Raw genomic sequence first — 22,653 nt, 5'->3', positions numbered from 1 at the left:
CATCACAGACTCATCTGTTGCATTAAAATTTGGCTAAATTGTTTATTTTGTATAATTGACTTTTTTTTTAACACAGTAGAAAATGTTTGTGCATAATTTGACAAATAAATTTGTTTTAATTTGTGAGTCACATTAGCCTCAGGAGTATAATGGCTTATTGCAAGTGTAGGGAGCAAGGGATTGTTACAATAACCCTTACCACGGAAAGATCCAGAAAGTAAGTGAAGCAAAATGGGCAACTGCATGGTTAACTGTGAAATAAGAAGTGAAGCAACAAATGATCAATTCACTGGCCAGTTTGAACTGCCTTTGATTACAGAAGACCTTTTTAGTTGACAGCACTACCGGCAGTTGTCATTTCCCTTGGCAAAACATCTTGGTCTGGAGCTGAAGACTACAAACTGAAGCATCTTATAGTGGGGAAAGGAGCCATCAAGACCCAGCCAGAAGGGCATTTTCATCACAGTCAATACTGTTTTTCTTTTGTATGATATTTACTCGTATAGGGGTATAATGTGTGTGTTTAATTTATTTGTATTTGCTTATACATTATTTTGTATACAAAATCAGCAAATTACTGTACTGTATGTGCAATGTGTGGTATTTTGCTGATTTACAGTTCCTAAATACACACAACTGAATGTTTGATATTTTCCTGTGGATCTGAAGACAACAAACTACTATCAAAATAAATCATTGATGCCATTTTGTCCCGCTTTCTAGACAAATGGGTTCTGTTGGAGCAGGAGCCTACAATTCAGGACAGTATTTAATCATAAAAAGCAAAGCTGTAGTTATTTATTATAATAAAAAGTCAGTTGAATTAGTCATTTATTATATCCTTTCATAGTCCCAAAACATAGTAACTATTGTACAGTATTTGATATGGGGAAAATTGCCGAATATATTGCAATGAAAAATGTTTCCTAATGGTGAGTAGCATGAGTTAGGAAGCTGTTGTGGATTCTAGGGAAGGACAGTAGTTGACCTGTGGGATGGATTAATTGATAAAGATTAAGCCACCCAAAAGGTGGCACGGGCTTGAATAGCCCGTAAGTGGTGGCCCTTTTGAGCCATTACCAGTGTCAATAGATGATACTGTGGAGGTGTGACTGCACCCTGCGTGACGGGAGATGTCTCCCGTGGGACCTGTGGGAACCCTCAGTAAGCATAAGTACAAACTTCCTGTCCCCAAAAAGAAGAATTATAATTAGCTCGCTAATTGGTAACGGTTTATCTCCTTCACGATTTTGTTATTTTTTATTTATATAGTGAAACAAAAATCTGAAAATCTGAGAAAAAAGTCAACAACCTAACCAAACTTTTCCTAGGCCTACTACCAGGCTTAAGTAGCCTACTATCTAGGCTTAAATTATTTATTTAGGTCTAGAATAGGTTAGGTTTGGTTTATTTAACATTTTGGTACTGTATATACATTAGAATTCTAAAAGAACATAGTTTGCTTATCATTCGACCTAATCCTTTCCTATTCAAGAGGGAGAATGATAGGCTGTCACTCAGCCTTCGATTCTCAGCTGTCACTCGGCCTGTCAACTCAAACTACGATTGTTGCCTCCAGCGGCGGCTATTGTTTATTGTGTGCAATTGAAACTGAAATTTATTTCAATTTCAAATCCTGTGAGCGGTAGTTTGTGTGTGCTCCATATTCATCCTGTGAGCGGTAGTTTATTGTGTGCTCCATATTCATCCTGTGAGCGGTAGTTTATTGTGTGCTCCATATTCATCCTGTGAGCGGTAGTTTATTGTGTGCTCCATATTCATCCTGTGAGCGGTAGTTTGTGTGTGCTCCATATTCATCCTGTGAGCGGTAGTTTGTGTGTGCTCCATATTCATCCTGTGAGCGGTAGTTTGTGTGTGCTCCATATTCATCCTGTGAGCGGTAGTTTATTGTGTGCTCCATATTCATCCTGTGAGCGGTAGTTTATTGTGTGCCCAATATTCATCCTGTGAGCGGTAGTTTATTGTGTGCCCAATATTCATCCTGTGAGCGGTAGTTTATTATGTGCCCAATATTCATCCTGTGAGCGGTAACGCAAATAAAGAATTAGTGGGCACGAAATGTTGTTGTTTCAGATTTAGCTACTCAGAACGAGGTGTCCATGTAGCACGGGCTATGGTGAGCCCGTAAGGGGGCACGAAAGATTTTACCCGAATTTACCTGAACGCCGCCATTTCGCTATTGGCCTCGACGAGGGCAGGAAGCCGATGGCTTGTTGTTGTTAAGATTCGCTACCCGGAACAAAAAGTTCCAAGTAGCACGGACTATGGTGAGCCCGTAGGTGTGGCTTGTCAAAGGTCTCCCTATTTATCCTGATGATTTTATCCAACTGGATTTAACATTAGCTTTTACAGTGTATCTTCACAACTTGTAATTAATTAAGATTTTATTTTATTTTATTTTAACATAATTTTGAATATTACAGGATAATAGAAGGGTAACTGTTTATGATTTTAGTGTATACAGCTTATACTTTAATTATATATATGTTAATAAGAGTCTGCTTGTAACTAAATACGGGTAAATATTTTCAGTTATTTATGTGTGTTTTTTGTATTAGCAAGGTTAATAGCTTGTATACAGACTTTTCTCATACAAAGTATAGGTTTATTTGTGGCACTTACCTGAATTTACCTGAGAGCCAGAACTTGAGTTGGTCTCAACGAGGACAGGAAGCCGACGGCTTGTCGAAGTCCTCCCATTTGCTTTGATTACCTTTTCTAGTTGTACTTTAAAAGTTAACAGTTTGTTGGCATTTACGGCTTCGGCGGGTAGGCGGTTCCATATAGCATATATTGTTCTTAATTAGATTAACGCCTTATCCTTGCGAAATTATTATTTATTGAAAGTATATATAGATACGTCAGAGATATGCCTACAAATGTGCATGGGTAAGAATGATTATAGCTTCCTTGCGTGTTTTTGTTGGAACATTATCAGTTGGTGTTTGACCTCGCTGATGTCCCTGCGATAACACCGACTATTTCATGACAACTTTTAGTGTGCTGCTGACCGTTGGAGAGATAATGCCGTGATAGGGAACATAATGGTTGTGGGTGGTACTAACCTATCAATACTTGCCTATCACTGATTACGGGAAAGTGAGCCCCACCTACAATGGTCCTTAATTGTTGAACCTTTTGCGTTATAATTGAACTAGTGAACTAGTCTGCCATTAAGAACATAAGAACAAAAGTAACTGCAGAAGGCCTATTGGCCTATACGAGGCAGCTCCTATTTATATATATATTTTTTTTTTGTATATAACTGAAAAAAACCTTAGGATTTGCCTTTGCTTGGCCTGCTATACGAACTTCATGGTTTCTTTTTGCCCTCCGTATCTCTCTCTCTTTTTTTTAACATATTTAACAAGTTGTACGAATTCTTGTTCTAAACTGACTTCCCCATTCTTAATCCTTTTGTACCAAGCTCTCTTTCTACCTAAAAGGTTTTTCAGAGCCTTTGTTATAAATTTCGGGTCATTTGTATTTGATCTATTTAATTTGTAAGGTATACTACGTTCCTGTGCTTTGTTAAAGAATATTTTTAAATAAGTTATATTTTGAATCCAAATCGAAATTTGTTCTTATGTTCTTATGTTCTATGTAAAAAAAGTTCTTATGTTCTTATGTTCTTAAATCCCCTTTTACATCACCCATCGCTGGGTTCACGTCTTGCTCCAAGACGTGATCTAAATCTAAAATATTATTTTCCCGTGTTGGTTCCTTAATATGTTGAGTAAGAACTGAATCTTTATCTGGATTTAATATCTAGATTGAGATGACTTCCACAACTTTTTTCAGTGCATTCCACACAAAGAGGATCTTGTAGCACCGTAGGCTATGTAACTCTGTCACAATTAACGGATCCTATTGGGGGGGGGGGTTCGATCCCAGCGGTAGGACAGATGCGTTTGGGCAACGTTTCCTTTCACCTGAGGCTTCTGTTCATCTAACAGTAAAATGTGTACCTGGGAGTTATGCGGGAGCCGGGATAACCCAACAACCCAGAGTGATTTTTTATGAAGGCTGAAAATAATCTGGGATGAAATCGGGAAAGTAAAGTCCTTAGAGTGTGACGTTACTGCACCATTATACAGGAAATTGGCAAAATATATTGAGATATAGCTTATATTCTAGCCAAATATATATAGCCTATATTCTATGAAGTGTTCTCGTTGGGGACATATGGTTTGGAAATGCTAGTTTGACCCCAGATGTCGGTATTGTGGTAAGAAGCATGACTCGCGACAGTGTAGTCAGAATTGACTAAGGAGAACAATTTTTGCCATCTTGCTGCAATTGTCGAGGCATCCACAATGATGGTTCCTCTCTCTGTCCCATGAAGCCCCGTGTGAGAGATTCCAAGCCGGCATCCGTAAGCAGGGTAAACGAAGATTCGAAGGAAGGCAAGATCGCACAGCAGGAACAAGGAAAAAACAGTGGAAACACAACGATAGGATAGACGACGATAGGCTATCGAAACCACTAGAGAAGCCACTTTCCCAGTAGGAAATGAAGCTGAAAAAGTGTACCCTAGTGGTGATGGGGTTCAAGGTAGCTTCGAGGATTCTGCGGTCGGTATACACATCTTGGAATATCTCAGAATGTTGGACAAGATTATTGAAGCTCTAGAAAAATTAGCTATGGCAAACATGGGGTGTTATGGGGAATGAAACGGAGGAGAAAGAAAGTAAGGAAGAGATGGCGTATCACGGAAGGAAGAGTTTCGGGAAAATGAACTATCTATCCCACTAATGATAGCAGTGTTCATTCAACCCAGTGTGGTGGAAAATGGTGAGGGATAAGCTCAGGAAAAAATGGTATAAAACAATACAATTTCAAGAGATGGTGTCGCTTATCAATAAAATAATTAACCGCAGCGAAGATAAATCCGAGAACATAAAGGGAAATAAATTACCGCATTTGCGTTGTGTTCGTCCCATGTTGGTGTTGTTTCTATGGCAATAAAATACAGTCTTGAAAGACATCATGCTTTGTTGCATTATAACATAAGGATCTTATTATACATTCACATGCATTACTCATTTCTTTCCACCTTTTGAAGTGATAGGATTAATTCATTAGCTCCCTCGCCTCTCATTAGTCTAATCGCCGAAGCTTCGTTTATCTCTGAAATTCTATCCCCAATACTATGTAAGATCAATCATAACATGATTATCTTAGTATTTCTTAGGCCATGAGAAAAAGCCTCCCTTCACGGAAGACCTTCCGTCACGCAGGGTGCAGTCGCACCTCCACAAATCTCCAGTATCAGCTCTTGATACTAGTATTGGCTCAAAAGGGACACCACTTACGGGCTATTCATACCCGTGCCACCTTTTCGGTGGCTTAATCTTCATCAATCAAATCATCAAAGCCTCCCTTAAACCGCCTTTATTACCTACCTTTATTACCCCCTTACAACCCTTTATCTTGTGATTATTCCCCTGGCCTCTTTTTGTACCTTCTCCAACTTGTTTAGTCTGCCTTTACCAAAACAAGACATGACAGGGGCAGCATAATCATTAAAAGAGATCACACAGTATGCCATCTACCATCCACATTGCAAACGAGGAACAAAGAAGAGAGCAAGGAGGAGATGAGAGTGATCCCTTTGAGATGTATTTCTTCCTTGTCTCAATAAACATACTTGAACTTGAACTTGAGATGGGAGAAGAAGGGTGGAAAGAGAGACAGACTATTCTTGTTGACCAGACCACACACACTAGAAGGTGAAGGGACGACGACGTTTCGGTCCGTCCTGGACTATTCTCAAGTCGATTCAGGACGGACGGACCGAAACGTCGTCGTCCGTTCACCTTCTAGTGTGTGGTCTGGTCAATATACTTTAGCCACGTTATTGTGACTCATCGCCTGCAGACTATTTTTCTTCCTCCCTTCTGTCATGTTAGGGATTCTAATCATCCTATATTGATTGGCGTTGTTCTAAAATAATCTTTCCTGCCTCTATTCTTCAGAGACGTCGTCTTATCGAATCGGCTCTGATGCTGTACAACCTCTACCCAACATGAACCTTAGTCCTGGCTTTGTTGCTGTTGGCTCTTCCCTTTCAGAGTATATACTTAAATGTTCTAAACTTTCTAACAAACATGACCTAATATAAGCTTACCCATCCTTTTTCTGTTTCTTTCTCCTCTTTTTCTTACGTTTCCTACGTAAGATTCTTACACCTTTGATTCGCTCTTATAACAAAGGGGATATTAATAGGGTATTAAAAGTATCAACACAAGACAGAATACGAAACAATGGGTATAAATTAGATAAGTTTAGATTTAGGAAAGACTTTGGTAAATACTGGTTCGGTAACAGGGTTGTGGAACCAATTACCGCATAACGTGGTGGAGGGGGGGTCCCTCGATTGTTTCAACCGTAGGTTGGACGTGTATATGTGTGGGATTGGGTGGTTATAAACAGGTGGTGCCTCGTATGGGCCACTAGGCCTTCTGCAGTTACCTTTGTTCTTATGTCCTTATGCTCTTATGATTACCCCCTTAGACTCCTTTATTACACCTATCCTATCCGTACTTTTAGCCTTGGTCTTACCTTCCCAAAAGTTTTCCTCCTCACCTCTCTCTTGCCTTACTTAATGCCTATTCCTCTCTCGTCTCGGCTTAATCTTTATCAATCATCAATCAATCTCGTCTCGTCACAGTCCACGTGATAATAGTCCAGGAAGGATCAAAACGTCGCCGTCGTCTCATTTTCTAGTGTCATCATATCTTAATTAAGCCACGTTATTGTGACTCATCGTCTGCAGATCATCCCGAGCACCGCCAGGTAACTATAAGATTGAGAGTTGAAGATTAAGCTACCCAAGAGGTGGCTTAATTCCCCCCTGCCAATTTGGCATCCATCTATGGACATAGGCTGACCAGAGTAGGTCTAAGTTAAATATATAGCCAGTAACAACCCCCCTCCCCCCGCCGTGCGATTTTCATGAAGTCAGAAATTAAATCAGGGATGTGTTGTCCTTTGTGTATTTAAGTTACTCCCGTCGTTTATCTGCGTATTTCCATTATTTACTTTATATATACTTAATGGAAATGTTTATAACTTGTTCGAGGTTGGAAGGGTACACATGTATATATATAAGACATCGCAATAACCCTACGTACTAGCATCCATGATGAATTAAACATCCTTTGTTGTGTCAAAAGACTATGTATGTCTTATTTTGACCTGCAAGTTTGCAGAGTACATGTGCTAGACACCGACCTGTTGCACACATATTGGGTAACTATAAGCAGTGCGCACACCTTCTAGTTATGACTATATAGAGAGTGAGAGTGCAAGAGTAGTGAGACTGAGTGGAGAGAGAGAGTAGTGTGGGAGAGTGAATATTGAGAAGGGAGAGTGATTAGTGATGCAGGCAGGAGCGACAGGTGAGAGAGAGAGACAGAACTATCCCGACGTTTAATGACTCACCGTTTTATTCCATTTTGGGCCGTGGAACAAGTGGTTCAATATGGTCACGCCATAGACACCTACTATTTCTCCCCACGAGGCTTAGATCAGACATAATTTTAGTGTTTGGTAGTTTATGGTTGAGGTTTAAGGTGAGGTGTGGTGGTGGTGGGGGAGGAGGAATGTGGTGGAGGCTGCGGCAGGAACCGTCGCCTCAGCCCGTGACGCTCACCCAGTAATGGCGGCCGGAACTCCACCAGCTATTTTCTGAAGCTTTAGACGCCTGATTTGCCGCCTCCACGCTTCCCACCATCCACCGGAGCCCCTCTCCTCGCATCTTAGTCCATCCCCCGTAGATTAGAATAAGGTAAGGAGGGAGGGTTTGGCCTAATATGGCAGATATTTAGGGTAAATACGGCTGGAACTGAGAGGAGTATTTGACAGTTGAGGTGGTGGTGCCGGTGGTGGTCCCGTTATCGTGATGTGAATGGCCTAAATGCATCCCGAGGCTCGCTAGTCTTCCCCAGTCTTGCTATAGGCTCCCAAGGCTCTCCCTCAAGACGTTTGTGGCCCGCTGGGAGGAACGAGAAGGGTGTAAAGTGAGAGTTAAGTGGGTGAGTAGCGCCTGTTGCAGCGTGACTAGGGGTCAAGACCCTGGTGGTGGTTGTCCTCGTGGCCGCCAGCCAGCCCCTGTGGGGCTCTCGTGTTCACTATCAGCCTCGGCACCTGCCAGGCTCACTAGACAGGTGTTCTGCAGGTGTGTAGGGTTGTGTTAAGGGCCAGCCTCAGGGATAGCTTTCCCCCAGAGAATCTCAAGGTACTATCTGACTTCTTAGTGATTGTGTGTGTGTGTGTGTGCTTGCTTGCTGGCTTTTGTTGCCTTGAATTAATTGGCTATACACAAATGGGTTCAATCTTAATTTTATACGTGGAATTCACTTCTTGTCCTCTTAAGGTATAGATGAAGATATAGCCAGCTTTAGCAGCACTCTTAGAATCTATTAATCCCCTGGGTTAATAGGAAATCCTGGCTTGTTCTCAAACAAAGTCTAATTTTTTTATTCCTCTTGTTTTTTTAGTAGCTGTTTGATTGTTTTATTTTATACTGTAGTTACTTTGTTTGGGCGCGAACCCACTCTTTGACTTAGGGCATAAACCCTTTTTTTTAGAATCTGGGACCTTCCGGCCCACTTGTTGCAGTGGCCTTGTGGTGGTATTTTTTATGCCTTGTGGCATATTTAGTGTGTAGCCTTGCGGCTATTTTCCTCATGCTCTGCCTTGCAGCGCTTGTGGGAAATTCGAGTATACCTGGAATATATGCAGCATTTGTCCAATCCCGGGATGCCACTCACAACAGTCGACTAACACCCAGGTTCCTAATTACTGCTGGGTGAACAGAGGCATTGGGTGTATGGAGACTTGCCCATGTGTTTTGCCCTGCCAGTGTATGTGTGGAGGTTATCCTGTTGGGTGCAGAATAACACAAGCCTGTTGGGCATAGGCCTACCTGTTTGGTTGTGACATATCAGCTGACTGTGTTACTAAATTTGGGTGCACAATTGTTATGTATGGTTATAACTTTTAATGAGAATACAGTAATGTTCACAAATTAATATTTCTACCGATTAATATATCTGGCGATTTGGGAAACGTCGTCTCTCTGAGGCCCGTCCGTCTTTGAACATCGGTGAATGAAAAAATTTGTAGTGCCTGCTCCAGTGTATAGAACAAAACTAGAGAAATGCCTAAAATTCATTTCATTTTTATATGTTTGGTAAATTTATCATTTTCAATTAATTTATACGGTTTGAGTGTCCCTATACCGGAAAATTCCAGATTTTGGTGTCATTGTATGCACCAGTGTTATCTTGGTGTTCCGTGGAACCCCAAGATAACTAGGGGTTCTGCAATAAATAGTGATCAATTGGCAAGTCATATGTATTTGAGTCATTTTTGTTGATTTTTTTTATCATTTAACCAGTATCAAGAGCAGACAAATCATCTCCTTTCAGTTGTCAATGAAAGTCGTGTCTTTCTTAAGTATGACCTGGAATTATTTCATTGTCAGAGGTTGAAAAATGCAGTCCTGGATGCATAAAATATTAACACTTAAATTTGACAGCCAAAACTATGATTTTTGTACTAGGCATTAAATCGTGGTGAAATTTGTTCCATTTATTCTAACAAGTTTATACTCGATACCTTTCACATTTGAAAGTTTCTTGCGTATATTTTAAAGTTCCTAGTATTTTTTGTTTCATTCTGTGCACTGGTACAGGAGCTAGTTTGTTCTAATTCGTTTTCTTGGTATCGATGTCCGATAATAAGCGCCTTTTCCTTGTGCAGACATGTGAACCGAGGCACTTAAACAAAACAGTGCTGGGGAAAGGGGGGGGGGGGGTGGTGATGAATCTAAATGGATTTATGCATGGAATGCCCTAATTAGTTTTTTTGAGCAAGGTCCTGCAATTGATGGCGAAGGAGTCGAGGCTGCAAGCTGGCCACCACTCCTTAACTACCCATATCTGTTATAAACTACCCATTTTTATTACTAACTTCATTTCTTTCCTCCTTGGATCATGTGGCCAAACATAGGGTATTGTACCCATACTATTTATGGATTTTTGAATTAACTGTTAGAGAATGGCTTACATCATCTGATGTATCTTGGTTCAACTGGGGTGAATTTGGTTATTAGAATTTAATATAAGTTGTTCTTTGGGTTGGATTGTGCTAATTTATCTATAACTATCAAGATTTTATATTTCTCTGGTTCGAGTAAGTTTGAGATAATAAAATACATCTCAAAAGGATAGAATAGCTTAGGCTATTTCTACCCTTGAATTTCTCTGGTTATTAGTACCTAATAAAATCATAAACTGTGTTGCTGTGCATCAAAATCATTATTTACAAATATTTTGGAATGTGATTCATAAATAAAAATGCATTTTTTAATACGTATTAAGTTTGAGACCATGTTTTATGTTATTTAATTTTCCCAGATTTGTTTTGTTTTCTCTGAATCCCCCAAGAATATAAAGTGTAAAAATAATATGTAACTGTCCAAATTTCAGGAACTGATATCAGTTTAATTTTAAACTGTTTTTGGTAAGTATGTGGAAAATTTATTTTAAATATTCGTGGTAACTGTACCACTAAGTCAGTCCAAAGCTATTCTTACCACTACCTTTCAGGTTGACCAGACCACACACTAGAAGGTGAAGGGACGACGACGTTTCGGTCCGTCCTGGACCATTCTCGAGTCGATTGTGACTTAAATGAAACATCATCGTCCCTTCACCTTCTAGTGTGTGGTCTGGTCAACTTACTTTAGCCACGTTATTGTGACTCATCGCCTGCACCTTTCATGCTCTTACAAATAACCTCCATATGCTTTGAGAAAGTCATTTTCTTGAATCATGAGAGGATTTTCTTATTGATATATCACATCACTATGATTTCTGTGTACTTCATATGCTTCATTTGTGCTTCAATCAAACAGTAATAGTACTAATGCCATACTCCTTTTTCTAGCTGCTTTTTCCCACCACAATCACATTTCTTCAATGAGTCTTCTTATCAATGCTTAAGTTCCTCTTGCCCTTGCCAAAAGTACCCATGCTACTGTTTATTAACCACTGCAATGCATTATAGTATCACACACCCCATGGTGCACCTGAAAAAAAATTCAAACCCATCATTACATATTGTTAAAATGCATTCTCTGATCACGGGGAAAAAAATACTGTATGACATACATTAGCTGTGGGAGGGAGCAGAGAAGTTGTGCAATATATGGGTACAGTGTGAAAAGTGCTCGGTAAACCCTAGTCCCAGCGACCCCCTGGGGCAGCAGTTGCAGCGAATATGATGTTTCATAATTATTTCAGTCAGTTATTGTTTTCTTACTTTTTTGCTGTAATATTGTTCAAAAGCATGTAATTTGATAAAATTATACCTGTATAATCAAATGTGTGGAACATTGCTGTGCTAAAAAATTTGGTGCTCATGTATAGTGACATAAATTATATTCTTAGATCAGTGTCTAAGTAGGAGAGAGCAACTAAGGCTGGCACTTGCCAGAGTTCACAGCACTGTTGTGCAGCTAAGGGTCACAGTACCACTTGATAATGATGAATAAAATAGTTAATTACAGTTAGTGTGTGTTGATAGTGACCAAGATGATCCTGCGATAAAGACTATGTACAACGTTCAGATATCGATGAATACAATGCTAGTTATGATAACAACAAACATAAGGTAGGGGCACAGCACCCAGCCAGTCTCCTTCATCTACACATCATGAAACGACCTCATGCTTCTTCACAACACGACCTTGTGGAAATGGATTCATATTCGTGATTTTGTTGGGAATGTGATAATAGCAGCAGTTCTGTGACTAGTCATAGCGAGATATGTAGAATACTGTAGGCGTTTTCTTGCATAGTGCGACTGCTGTGGTTGTCTGTATTGTATTGCTCCATGCTGTTTTGATTTCACCGTCACACACCAGAACTAGTTATTAGTTTGTTATGGTGCTTAAAATGTTGATAGTTATAAATAACGTGTATAGTGTAATAACAGCAAAAACAGTGTTTTATTGCTCTAAAAATATAACGTACATGTCACTGTGAGCACCGTAATTTTTTTGAATAGCAATGTTTCACATTTAATTGTATAAATTTCTCAAATTACACACTTTTGAATAATACACCAAAACAGTAGATTATAAAAAATCTATAACATAATCAGAGAATTATAAAAAAATATTATATTTGCGACCACTGCCGCTCCTCGGTTAAATTAAATTTCTCACAAAGTATTGTATTAGAGTACTGCTCTGCAATTTGCTTAGACATTGGGAAAACTAGTTAAGCATAGATCTTGCAATTTTTCATATCAATGAGAATGGACTACATTTGTTTAAGTTTAACTTTTGGGTCTTTAAATGATATTTAATCAAATTACTAGATTAAAGTGTTGTTCACTGAAAAAAGAACTGAAATATTATGACAAATGTTTTACAGATGCAGTGCTTTGCCATTAATACTCACAATTGCCCATAATTTTGCATTTGTAGATGTGATTTATGGATTTTTGCATTAACTGTTAGAGAAAGGCTTACGTGCAGACAAGGAGTCACAATAACGTGGCTGAAATATGTTGACCAAACCACACACTAGAAAGTGAAGCCAAACCTTCACTTTCTAGTGTGTGGTCTGGTCAACAATGGCTTACAACATCTGATGTATCTAGGTTCAACTGGGGTGAATTTGGTTTATATTAGATTTTAAGCTTTGGGTTGGGTTGTGCTTATTTATCTATAACTATAAAGATTTTATATTTCTCTAGTTCAAGTTAGTTTGAGAAAATAAAATACATCTCAAAAGGAGCTTAGGAGAAATAGCTTAGGCTATTTCTACAAACAAATTTCTCTGGTTATTAGTACCTAATAACCTGGGGTGCGTGAAAGTGCGTTCCCTGGTGGAATGCAGACTGGTCGGGCTGTTTTACAACTTGGAAGAAATACTGTCACCATAGGATGCCTGTTTCTTTTATTTTGTTTCGGAAGGAGAGTGCAGTGGCCCATAGGGTCATACATACGACTAAACGTGAGTGTTTGGAGATTTTTCGTTTCCACCACTAGGTCTGACACTCCTCTTGACCCTGATCTGGAAGAAAATCTTCAAAATAACGATTTAAGTTTGTTCCAGATATCTCGCCAGTCCTTCACCTCTGTGGTTCTATTGTGGCGAATCCCGTGTCGGTCACTACCAAACTGGGTTCACACTTTACAACTGTTAGCTCCGGTTTTCATCTCCCTCCTTTCCTTACTCGTAAGCCCCTTCTTGAATCTTCTCCCTTAGATTTGTGCACTTCTCTTTGGCTTCCCTATAATGATGCTTTTTCTCTCTCCCAGAACTTCAGTCTGCCCTGGCCCTCTGCGGTTCTACGTCAGCGGGCTCGAATGATATTCATTATGAATATCTAATATTCATATTCATAGGGAAGATAAGCTTCGCCATCTCCCTCCATGCACGTTTCAGTATTTACGAGTTGCATCTGCAAACTCTTTGAGCGTATAGTCAATCTCCATCTGATGTTCTTCTTGGAACACTATCACTTCTTTCCTTCTCAATTTGGCTTTTGCAAGTGTCGCAGCACGGCTGATGTCCTCGTGAACTTTGAGATCCATATTTAAACTGCCTTTTGTGCAAAGACCTCCATTGTTGCTGTCCTTTTTGACCTGGAAAAGCTGTATGACACCACCTGGAGATACCATATTCTGTCCCCATTACATTCTTTTGGCCTTCGTAGTAATCTCCCTCTCTTCCTCCAGAGCTTTATCTCTTGCAGTTCCTTTCCAGTGCGGCTTGATACCGCCCTCACTGCCTCTTTTCGGCAATAGGAAGCTGTGCCCCAAGGTAGTGTTCTGAGCAATACTTTTTTCTTGGTTGCCCTCAATGGTCATTTTTCCTCCCTTCCCTCTGACATTTTCTCTGCTCTATATGTTGACGATCTTACCCTCTGCTGTTAAGGTGATGACTCGCCTTTCCTCCAACGGCGGCTTCAACTTGCGATTGATGCCATATCGTCCTGGGTCACCAATCGTGGCTTCACATTCTCAACAGCTAAGACTTGTGCTGTGACCTTTACTCGAAAGCAGGTCATTCAACCCCCCGTCACTTTATTGTAATCCTCTTTTATATAAGGTTTCAGCTTCTGGGGTTAATCTTTGACACTCGCTTGTTCTGGTCACCCCAAATCTCTTACCTGAATGCTTTAAGGCCCTTAACTTACTTAAGATCTTGTCCCATACCTCCTGGGGAGCTGATAGGCGCACGCTCCTCTCTTTACATTCCTCTCTCGTGCTGTCTAAACTCGATTATGGCTGTCCTGTTTAATTATCTGCCTCCACCCTTAGTCTTGATGCTCTTCACCATACTGGGCTCCACCTCAGCTCTGGTGCCTTTCCTTCGACTCTTACCCAGAGCTTCTATGTGGAAACTGGCATCCTATCTCTACAGGATCGCCGTGATTGCCTGTTTCTCCTCGTGTTGTTCCGTTGTTGCCCACGTGGAGGGTCCCTCTTCTTTGTAGAACCTTAACCCACATGACTATGGCTTTTATCTCTTCTACAGTTCTGAAATCCCTTTTCCTCGCTCACTTTTCTTCATACTCTAACTCCGTCTAAACAGATGGGTCAGTCTGCTGGCGGTGTAGGCTACTCCATTGAGTTTCCTGACTGCACCTTTGTGTGTCGCCTGCCTCTGGGGACAAGCATTTTCACAGCAGAACTTTATGCAATTTTGTTTGCTCATCGTCAACTGCTTTCTCACCGTAATTCTTCTTTTGTTGTTGCCTTCATGGTGTGGAGTCCTTTAATCCTGTCCATCCTGTGGTCATCGGTATTCAATATTGACTGTTTCTTTCTACAACAGATTAAATAAAGGCAGTCTAGTTTTGCTGGGTTCCCAATCATATTGGTGTTTTCTTAAATAAGAAACACGCAAAGGTGTTTATTTCGGCTTCTACCAGTTACCCAGTTATTCATTCCTCGATTTGTGCCCGTTGGCAGGATTGCTAGTCTTCTGTTACTGGTAACAAGCTGGGTGCTCTTAAGGGTAGTGTCTCCCCCCCCCCCACGTCTTTCCAACTACCACCGTAATTGGTGGTGAAAAACTGCTCTGGCGAGGTTACGTTTTGGCCATGCCCATTTAACTCATGGGCACTTATGTAGCTCCGCCCTGCTCCTTATTATCCCAATTGCATTGTCCCCTCTTACGGTAGTGCATATCCTTGTCGAATGTCCTGGCTTCCAGGATCTCTCTCTCTTAACTTAGTGTGTTGTGTTGCGATTAGCTGCTTGGCAAGCTATGTGTAGCTTCTTGGATGCTTCAGAGTTGTGTTTGTGTGGGAGGGGTAGGGGGCAGGTCAGAGTAAAAATGTACAATGGGAGTATAGAATGTAGGACACTGTAATCATTTGGTTAGTTGTGGCATAGGTTTTGGAAAATGCTTTAAAGTATTTTAAACTTGTTAATTATTTTTCTATGCAAGCAGATTATTATTCTACATATTTTTAGTTATAAACGCTGCAGATTATTTTTGAGAAGTGTAAACCACAGCTGTTTCTGTTGTATTTTTAACGTAAAGTTATGGCTGAGATTGAGGCTGAAGTTTGTAATGTTTGCTTCTGTTTAATATAACAGGTTTGATGCCGTCCAGTAGTATAATTTGTAGTACATGACAGTACTATGTAGGTAGTACATGCATAGGTAAAAAAGTACAGTACTATTGTTTCAACTTGCTAAAAGATTAAGGAAATTTTCAAAAGTAATCCTAATTGGTTATCATATTGGCACATAAAGAGTATTGCCTCCCAATTTCATTTCTTGTCATTTAATAGTTGTCACCTTAAAAGATACAGATGGAATATGTTTTCTAGAAAAAATAGTTGACTTTTTTTTTTTTTTTTTTTAGTTTGACATTCCATAATATTATGAATATAACAATTATTTTTTCAGATTCCTGACGAGAGCCTAAAACTCGTGGTATGTTTATACAGGCATGAGTTGGGTGCTTCCTAAAGAAGCAAGGAAGGCTGTCTTCCCAAATTAGTTAAATATGTGGAATATACTAGAAAAAAGTCCTGTTTACTTATACTGTACACTATACATAGAATTTTGTATTAAATTCTGATTAGTGATATTAGTTCCTCGTTCAAAAACAAGGGATCAAGAGTTAGCCCTTATTTTCTTCTAGAATTTAAGGGACTATAAAAAATAGGGGTGATATAAAATACCAAAAATGGTCTCAGACTTAATATTTTGTATACAAATTTTTTGAACATTGCCATATTTTCAAAGTTACTGCATTCTAATTTAAAACTTTGAATGTACATATAATAACAATGTTTACACACAGAAATCACAATAGCGTGATGCATCAAATGAACAAATCCACAAGGGCCGTGACGAGGGTTCGAATCTACGTCCCAGAGCATCCCAGACGCTGCCTTAATCGACTGAGCTACGATTAACCTATCAGACGTAGGTTCAAACCCTCGTCACGGCCCTTATGGATTTGTTCATAACAATGTTTATCTTTTTATTATGTAATAATAACCAGAGACATATAAAATCTTTGTAATAATATTTATTAGCAGAACCCAGTTCTCGTAAATTTCTAGAGTGGGAAGAACGCACCAGTTAAAGTGAGCTATCATCTAAGGGCTACAGGATGCAATATGCAGTATACTGTATATACAATGTAATTTTTTTGTAATGATGTCAACTGTCCTGGTTGACAACATGACAATTTGCTAAGAATTTCATAAAATATGCAATATTTGAAAAAGATTAGTATACACCACGTGCATTAAAAATAATTTTAACTTTCAGTTAATTTTTTTTATTGTAGTGTACATCGGATTATGCTGTACACATTGGTGCTGTGGTGCATAAATACTAGTAGTAGTATTGTTTGGAGTAGTTTTGTAGGCATGGTAATGACATTTTGGGTACCTGCAGAATTGAAATATAAACCTACTCATTTGATGATTACCCCTGAGCTGTGTTTGTCATTTAATTCTACAGCACTTTGGCTTAAGTAGGGTAAATTTATTCATGTTGACCAGACCACACACTAGAAAGTGAAGGAACGACGACATTTTGGTCCGTCCTGGACTGAAATGTTGTCGTCCCTGCACTTTCTAGTGTGTGGTCTGATCAACATACTTCAGCCACGTTATTGTGACTCATCGCCTGCATAAATTTATGCATTTTCCCTCAAATATTTTTATTTTGTTATGGACAAAGCTATACAAAAGTTTTGTATAGCTTTGCAAGTTATTAATTCGAGTTCTTTAACATGGATATTCTAGGTTTACAGGTTCCTTGTCATCTTAACCCTTAGCTTCCTGAATTTGATAAATGCTATTCTGCTCTCTGAAATTAGTAAACTGTTTGAAAAACAAATATTTAATTCTGTCCCTTTGATTTGTTTGAGATTATTAGTCTGAATTTGCAGATATTTTATATGCTGTCATCATTTATTCATTCACATGTGAATTTATACTTTTGCAATGTCAAGGTTAATAATGAGTAGTATGAGCTTGTTAAAGGTTGCAAAAGTGTAGGTAGCACCTTGCCAGCCTGGAGTATTGCTGGTATATGGGCTGGTAATAGGGGTGTCTGATGTGCTGATGTGGTTGGTTCCACAGGTGACAGCAACATGGCACACTCAGAGCAGAACAGGACGTTGTACGTGGGCAACCTGGACAGCACAGTCACCGAGGACCTCATCATGATGCTGTTTGGCCAGCTGGGTGAGGTTCGCAGCTGCAAGATGTTCCGCGAGCCCACCACAGACCCTTATTGCTTTGTTGAGTTTTGTGATCATATGACAGCTCTTAATGCCATCACTATGATGAATGACAAGATGCTTCAGAGTCGGAAAATGCGAGTGGATTGGGCGACTGGACAGGGTAATAAGAACAAATATACCAAAGTAGATACCAGTAGGCACCATCATGTATATGTTGGCGATCTTAGTCCTGAAATAGATGAACAGGCCCTCAGGGAGGCTTTTCAGGTATTTGGTGAAATTTCAGACTGCAAGGTAGTTAAGGACCCACAGAGTTTCAAGTCTCGAGGCTATGGATTTGTTGTGTTTGTGAAGAAGATGGATGCAGAAACAAGTATCAGTGCAATGAATGGCCAGTGGCTTGGCCGAAAGATGATCAAAACTCGTTGGGCTACTCGTAAACCTGCAAACACTCCTAATGAAAACAAACCCGAACAAAAGAAGCTGAATTATGAAGAAGTATACAACCAGACAACTCCCACCAACACAACTGTGTTTTGTGGAGGCTTGAAACAAGACATATCAGAAGAAATGTTACATAAGTCTTTCCAGCCCCATGGTCAGATTGAAAAAATTAAGATATTTAAAGAGAAGGGGTATGCTTTCATAAAATACACAAGCAAGGAGAGTGCATGTCAGGCAATTGTCGAGTTACACAATTCTAACTTAAATGGTCAAATTATAAGGTGCTCCTGGGGTAAAGATACGGGTGTTGACCAAGCCAACAATCCAGCCCAAGATGCCAATGGAGCCCAGCCTAGCATGCCCAGCTATCCTAATGGTGGAGGTTATCCCAGTCAGATGGGGCAGATGGGGTATTGGCAATACTATCCTCAGCAGATGCCCTACAACCAAATGCCCTATAACCAATATGCTTATGGCTACCAGCCCAACCCTGGCTACATGTGGATGGGTTGGGGCCAGCAAGGATGGGGCCAACCTGGCCAGCCAGGGCCTCCAGCACCCCAGCAGGGGCAACCCCAACAGTGAGCAACTTTGTGATTGACTTTAGGCAAACATGGCTGCTGGCACGCCACATCTGTTGGGGTTACATCCTCAGCTTGGGGGACAAGCCAGCATTGCTTCGTTTTCATCTTTGTAAGTGCAAAGACCTTCAGACCAATATAGACTGTAAATAAGTGAAATAATTACTAGAAATTTAAGTATAGGGCTCTACTTAATTATTCTCATGTCCATAAGCACTATTGTGTAGCATTAGAGGGAAAACAGTGAAGTGTTCCTTTTGTAAGAGAAAGTAATTTTGTAAAGTTTTATATCAGGAATACAGTGAATTGTATTTTATACTGTTTTCTGGGCTGACAGTGAATAGCTTTCATGGCTACTTTCTATTAAACTGTTGTAAATACTGTTATGATTACAATTTTCAGTTACTACTTAGAAACTTTATTTCAGTAGGTTTGTAGGATCTTTTGTATAGGCCATGAAGGTGAATTCATTATAAATATTTATGTAATAATATTTCAGTACTAGTGCAGAATTCAAAACACAATGAGCAGAATATAAGACATGTATGTGGAGTCCATGAATGAGTGAGTGTGATTTTGAGATGTCTGTGTATGGTAAATACCCAACTAATTATTTCTTGCACTGGCTCATAAGTATTAGTCTGTATAACCACATTCCAAAAGAAACTGGTTAATTGGGATTTTTTCCTATGACCCTTTTAGTTAGTGAAATGGATATTATGTTTTATGCCTAGCATGAAGACTTTTGTACACATTACCCATCCATGTACAGATATTCAGACCTGAAAATAAAGGAATGGTGTGAAAGTTAACTATCACGTTGTCATTACCTGCTTTTGCTTCTTTCCGACTAAACCAGTAATCTCTTTATGTTTCAGGCCTAAGCCAAGGAAGTTTTGATTCCACAAAATGTATGGTATACATAGGAGAAGCTTGCTAAGTAAACTGGCTGACGCGTTCCTCTCTTGTTGCAGGGGGTGCTGTGTTGCCTTGTTGTGCTATTTTAGTGCAACACTGCAGGTCAGTGGGTCACTCGTTTGTACTTACTACTTGTTCTGGTTTTGTCTGTTCACAGTAGTTCAACTGCACATTATGGAACCCAAAAGTCTCAGTGGTGCAGGAAAAAGACTTGCAGGTTCTATGCAGTTTGGGGTTTGTACCACTGAGATTGTCTAGAGGTTGGTGAGTGGGAGAGCCACCCAAGCCAGGCAGCCAATTCATAATTTCTTCTGTGTATTTTTTATATTCTATTTTTTTGCTGAGTGGTATCACTGCTTCAGGTAGAGTTCTACAGTGATTTATAGTACACTTTATGCTAGTGTACTATTTCATGGTCTCTTCTCTAATTGTTTAGTGGTGATTAAACACTGGCAATGGTAGAAAGGAGATACATAGCAGAAATATTGTGAAGAAGTATAGGGGGAGGCATGCTAAACCTGCACAAGTTCAGTGTAGTGTCAACCCCCCTGTACTGATATGCATGTGGCTGGGTGGAACGAATACTCACCAACTAGCTAGATGGGGAAGGCTGCTCAGGTAAGCCTCACTACTGTTCCATCTCTTTGTTTTGTTTTGGAAGTACAAATGGGATCCTGCCCCTGCTTGGAGAGAGGTATGTTCAGTTGTGCCAGTTTACCCCACTTTAGTAGTTTGATTGAATAGGAAAAGATGAAATGATTTGAAAATGGATTCCCTCAATAGAAAAAAAAAAGAGACGTTTTGGTTTGCTTTGGTATCCTGTAATTTGAATATAATTTTTTTAAAACTTGACCAAAAAAGTTAAGGGACAAGTAGGTGATACTTTACAATTTGCCCTAAAAATAAATAAACGCAATTGTGAAGAAGCATTTGAATATATGAATTAATATTTTACAGATATTGAGATGAAGATACCTGTAGTTGACATTGAAGTAAGTTATTAATTTTTCACCGAAAAATAGTCACACAAGCCATATCTGGGAGGCTTACACCTAAGCCCATCTGTGACTTGAGAAAAAACCTGGGGCACTTCCTTTTGGGACAGTCCTGAAACTGCAGCGAAACGTATAGTTGCACAACACCTTGTTTGCGACTGCTATTGGTCTTATTACTGGCGTAGTTATCCCTTTATTATTTACATGCTTCTGCTGTCCAGAATTTTAGGCTATTTTTTTTTTTCCATGCTTGCCTTCTGTGAATATTAATCTAGGCAAGCATATGGTAGATAAGCTTGTTACTCCTCTTCTAACTTCATTTACTGTTCTTGATCCTGAAGCAATTTAATTCCCTTAACATTTTCTGAGCCTAAATTTAATTTAGCATCTACTGTATTTTATGGTTCATATTTTAGCTTTTTCTTCTTAGGCTTTTTTGTATTTTTTTCATATTTTTTTCACAGCTGTGCTTGATGAATTAATTTACTGTATCCTTGTAAAAAAAAAAGACGCAACATGACCTTGGGTTTTCAGTATCTGGATATCTTGTACATTACTTCAGTTTTCATGCCACTCTTCCATCGTTCTAAATATTTATCACCATCTGTATCAAACTTAAACCTTTATGCTAAGTTCAAAATTTTTATCCTTGGTAGACCTCATTTTCTGTATACCAGTCTGTCACCTTGAATATGAAACTTCCTCTCCTGGTTATGTGCTAACTTTACAGTCTAAGCTTTAATATTTCTTGATAACTCCTACCAAATTCTTCAAATGTTTCCAGCTGCCTTTAGCTAATTCCTGCATTTATATACATGGCTACCCCTTCCCTGACTTCCATGCTAAATTGTACCTATTATCATTCCAGACTTTCTCGCCTTCCCTTCTGCCAAAATTCAACTTTTCGTTTCATTAGTCCTGCTGTAAGCTTTCTCTTAACAAAAACATGTTTACAAGAGAAGTAGCTGGTCTTGCCATTTTCCATTTTCTTCCCTCATGGTAGAATCTCAAGGTGTTTTTAGTTTTGTTTTTCAGTAATAAAAAAAAATCCCCAGGTAAAGTTTTACATAATTTATTGAAATACCCTTAATTTGGTACATCTAGTACAGTAATACTCTTTAAATAAAGCTTTTCTTTGAGGCTATTATACTTTTGAAACTGAAGAAACAGTTTTATGCCAGTAAGGACATTAAATGTCACTTGCCTGCAGATACCAAGCAGGTTTTAGCATCACTGAAATACACTTAAGTGTTTTTTTGGATATAATTGGAAGCAGATGGCTGAATAACAATATTAATCAAATCCTGGTTGCAACTCAGATGGAATATATATCTTAACTTTTAATACAAAACATTTTAGCGTACGCCACAAAACATCCCAAACAGTGAATCTGGGAGAAGTACAGTAAGTTCTTTTAAGTGTGATCTATTGAGAAGGGTGAAATTGAGGACCAGCGTGGCTGCATGAAGAAGAAGCTGTCATCAGAACCCACACTCCACAAAGGCAAGAATGTACTCTGTATAGTAAGTTATAGTGAAGGTGCTATTAGTAGTTTTTTTTCATCATTAGTTCAGGTTACCCTGAACTTTCTAGAACATGGTATCCATGGTGTCGAATAATTTGGATGCTTCTCTTATCAATTTTTATTTTTAAGATCCTTTGAAATTTTGAATATTTATCTAGATAAATTAAGTTTAGCTGCAGTGTTAGTACTCTCATAATTATCAACAAAACAAAGGAAATTGTTTTCAACTTTATAGTTCACTTGCTGGCGCTGTAAACGCGTACTGATCATGTAGTGTGGCCTATATTGTCTTCATTGTATCAGTTAAACATAACTACTGGAGCCTAGTAAGGTGACATTTTCTCTACTTCAGCTAGATGTGTACCCAACAAATTTGACTTGTTCTTTTATTTGCAACAAAATATATTGTAATAGCA

The 22,653-nt window shown here is 39.2% G+C and overlaps 2 protein-coding genes across 4 annotated transcripts in view; both read left to right on the top strand.

The window, feature by feature from the left end:
- The first annotated feature begins 7,320 nt into the window (after positions 1-7,320).
- Positions 7,321-19,611, top strand: LOC138353100 (nucleolysin TIAR-like). Of its 2 annotated transcripts, none has more exons than XM_069305822.1 (2): positions 7,321-7,424; positions 17,671-19,611. In XM_069305822.1, exons 1-2 carry the CDS (start codon positions 7,406-7,408, stop codon positions 18,801-18,803), a joined length of 1,152 nt encoding a protein of 383 aa, XP_069161923.1. In that variant the 5' UTR covers positions 7,321-7,405; the 3' UTR covers positions 18,804-19,611. The 2 variants fall into 2 exon arrangements, with proteins under 2 accessions (XP_069161923.1, XP_069161924.1); XM_069305823.1 differs by lacking the exon at positions 7,321-7,424 and adding an exon at positions 7,930-8,060.
- LOC123770689 (sphingomyelin synthase-related protein 1) overlaps positions 7,431-22,653 on the top strand; it is a 53,329-nt gene continuing 38,106 nt past the window's right edge. The window contains exons 1-2 of one of the 2 annotated variants that reach the window (XM_069305819.1): positions 7,431-7,813; positions 19,774-19,819. Coding sequence is in view for 1 of the 2 variants with exons in the window: in XM_045762785.2 (XP_045618741.1) it covers positions 19,709-19,819 (111 nt within the window). In the remaining variant the exon portion in view is untranslated. Of the gene's footprint in view, positions 7,814-19,677; positions 19,820-22,653 lie in introns of both variants that reach the window. The other variant, XM_045762785.2, reaches the window with a different exon arrangement.

The sequence above is a fragment of the Procambarus clarkii genome, chromosome 56, assembly GCF_040958095.1.
Source record: "Procambarus clarkii isolate CNS0578487 chromosome 56, FALCON_Pclarkii_2.0, whole genome shotgun sequence".
Taxonomy (NCBI): domain Eukaryota; kingdom Metazoa; phylum Arthropoda; class Malacostraca; order Decapoda; family Cambaridae; genus Procambarus; species Procambarus clarkii.
This window is presented reverse-complemented; position numbering and strand designations above follow the sequence as displayed.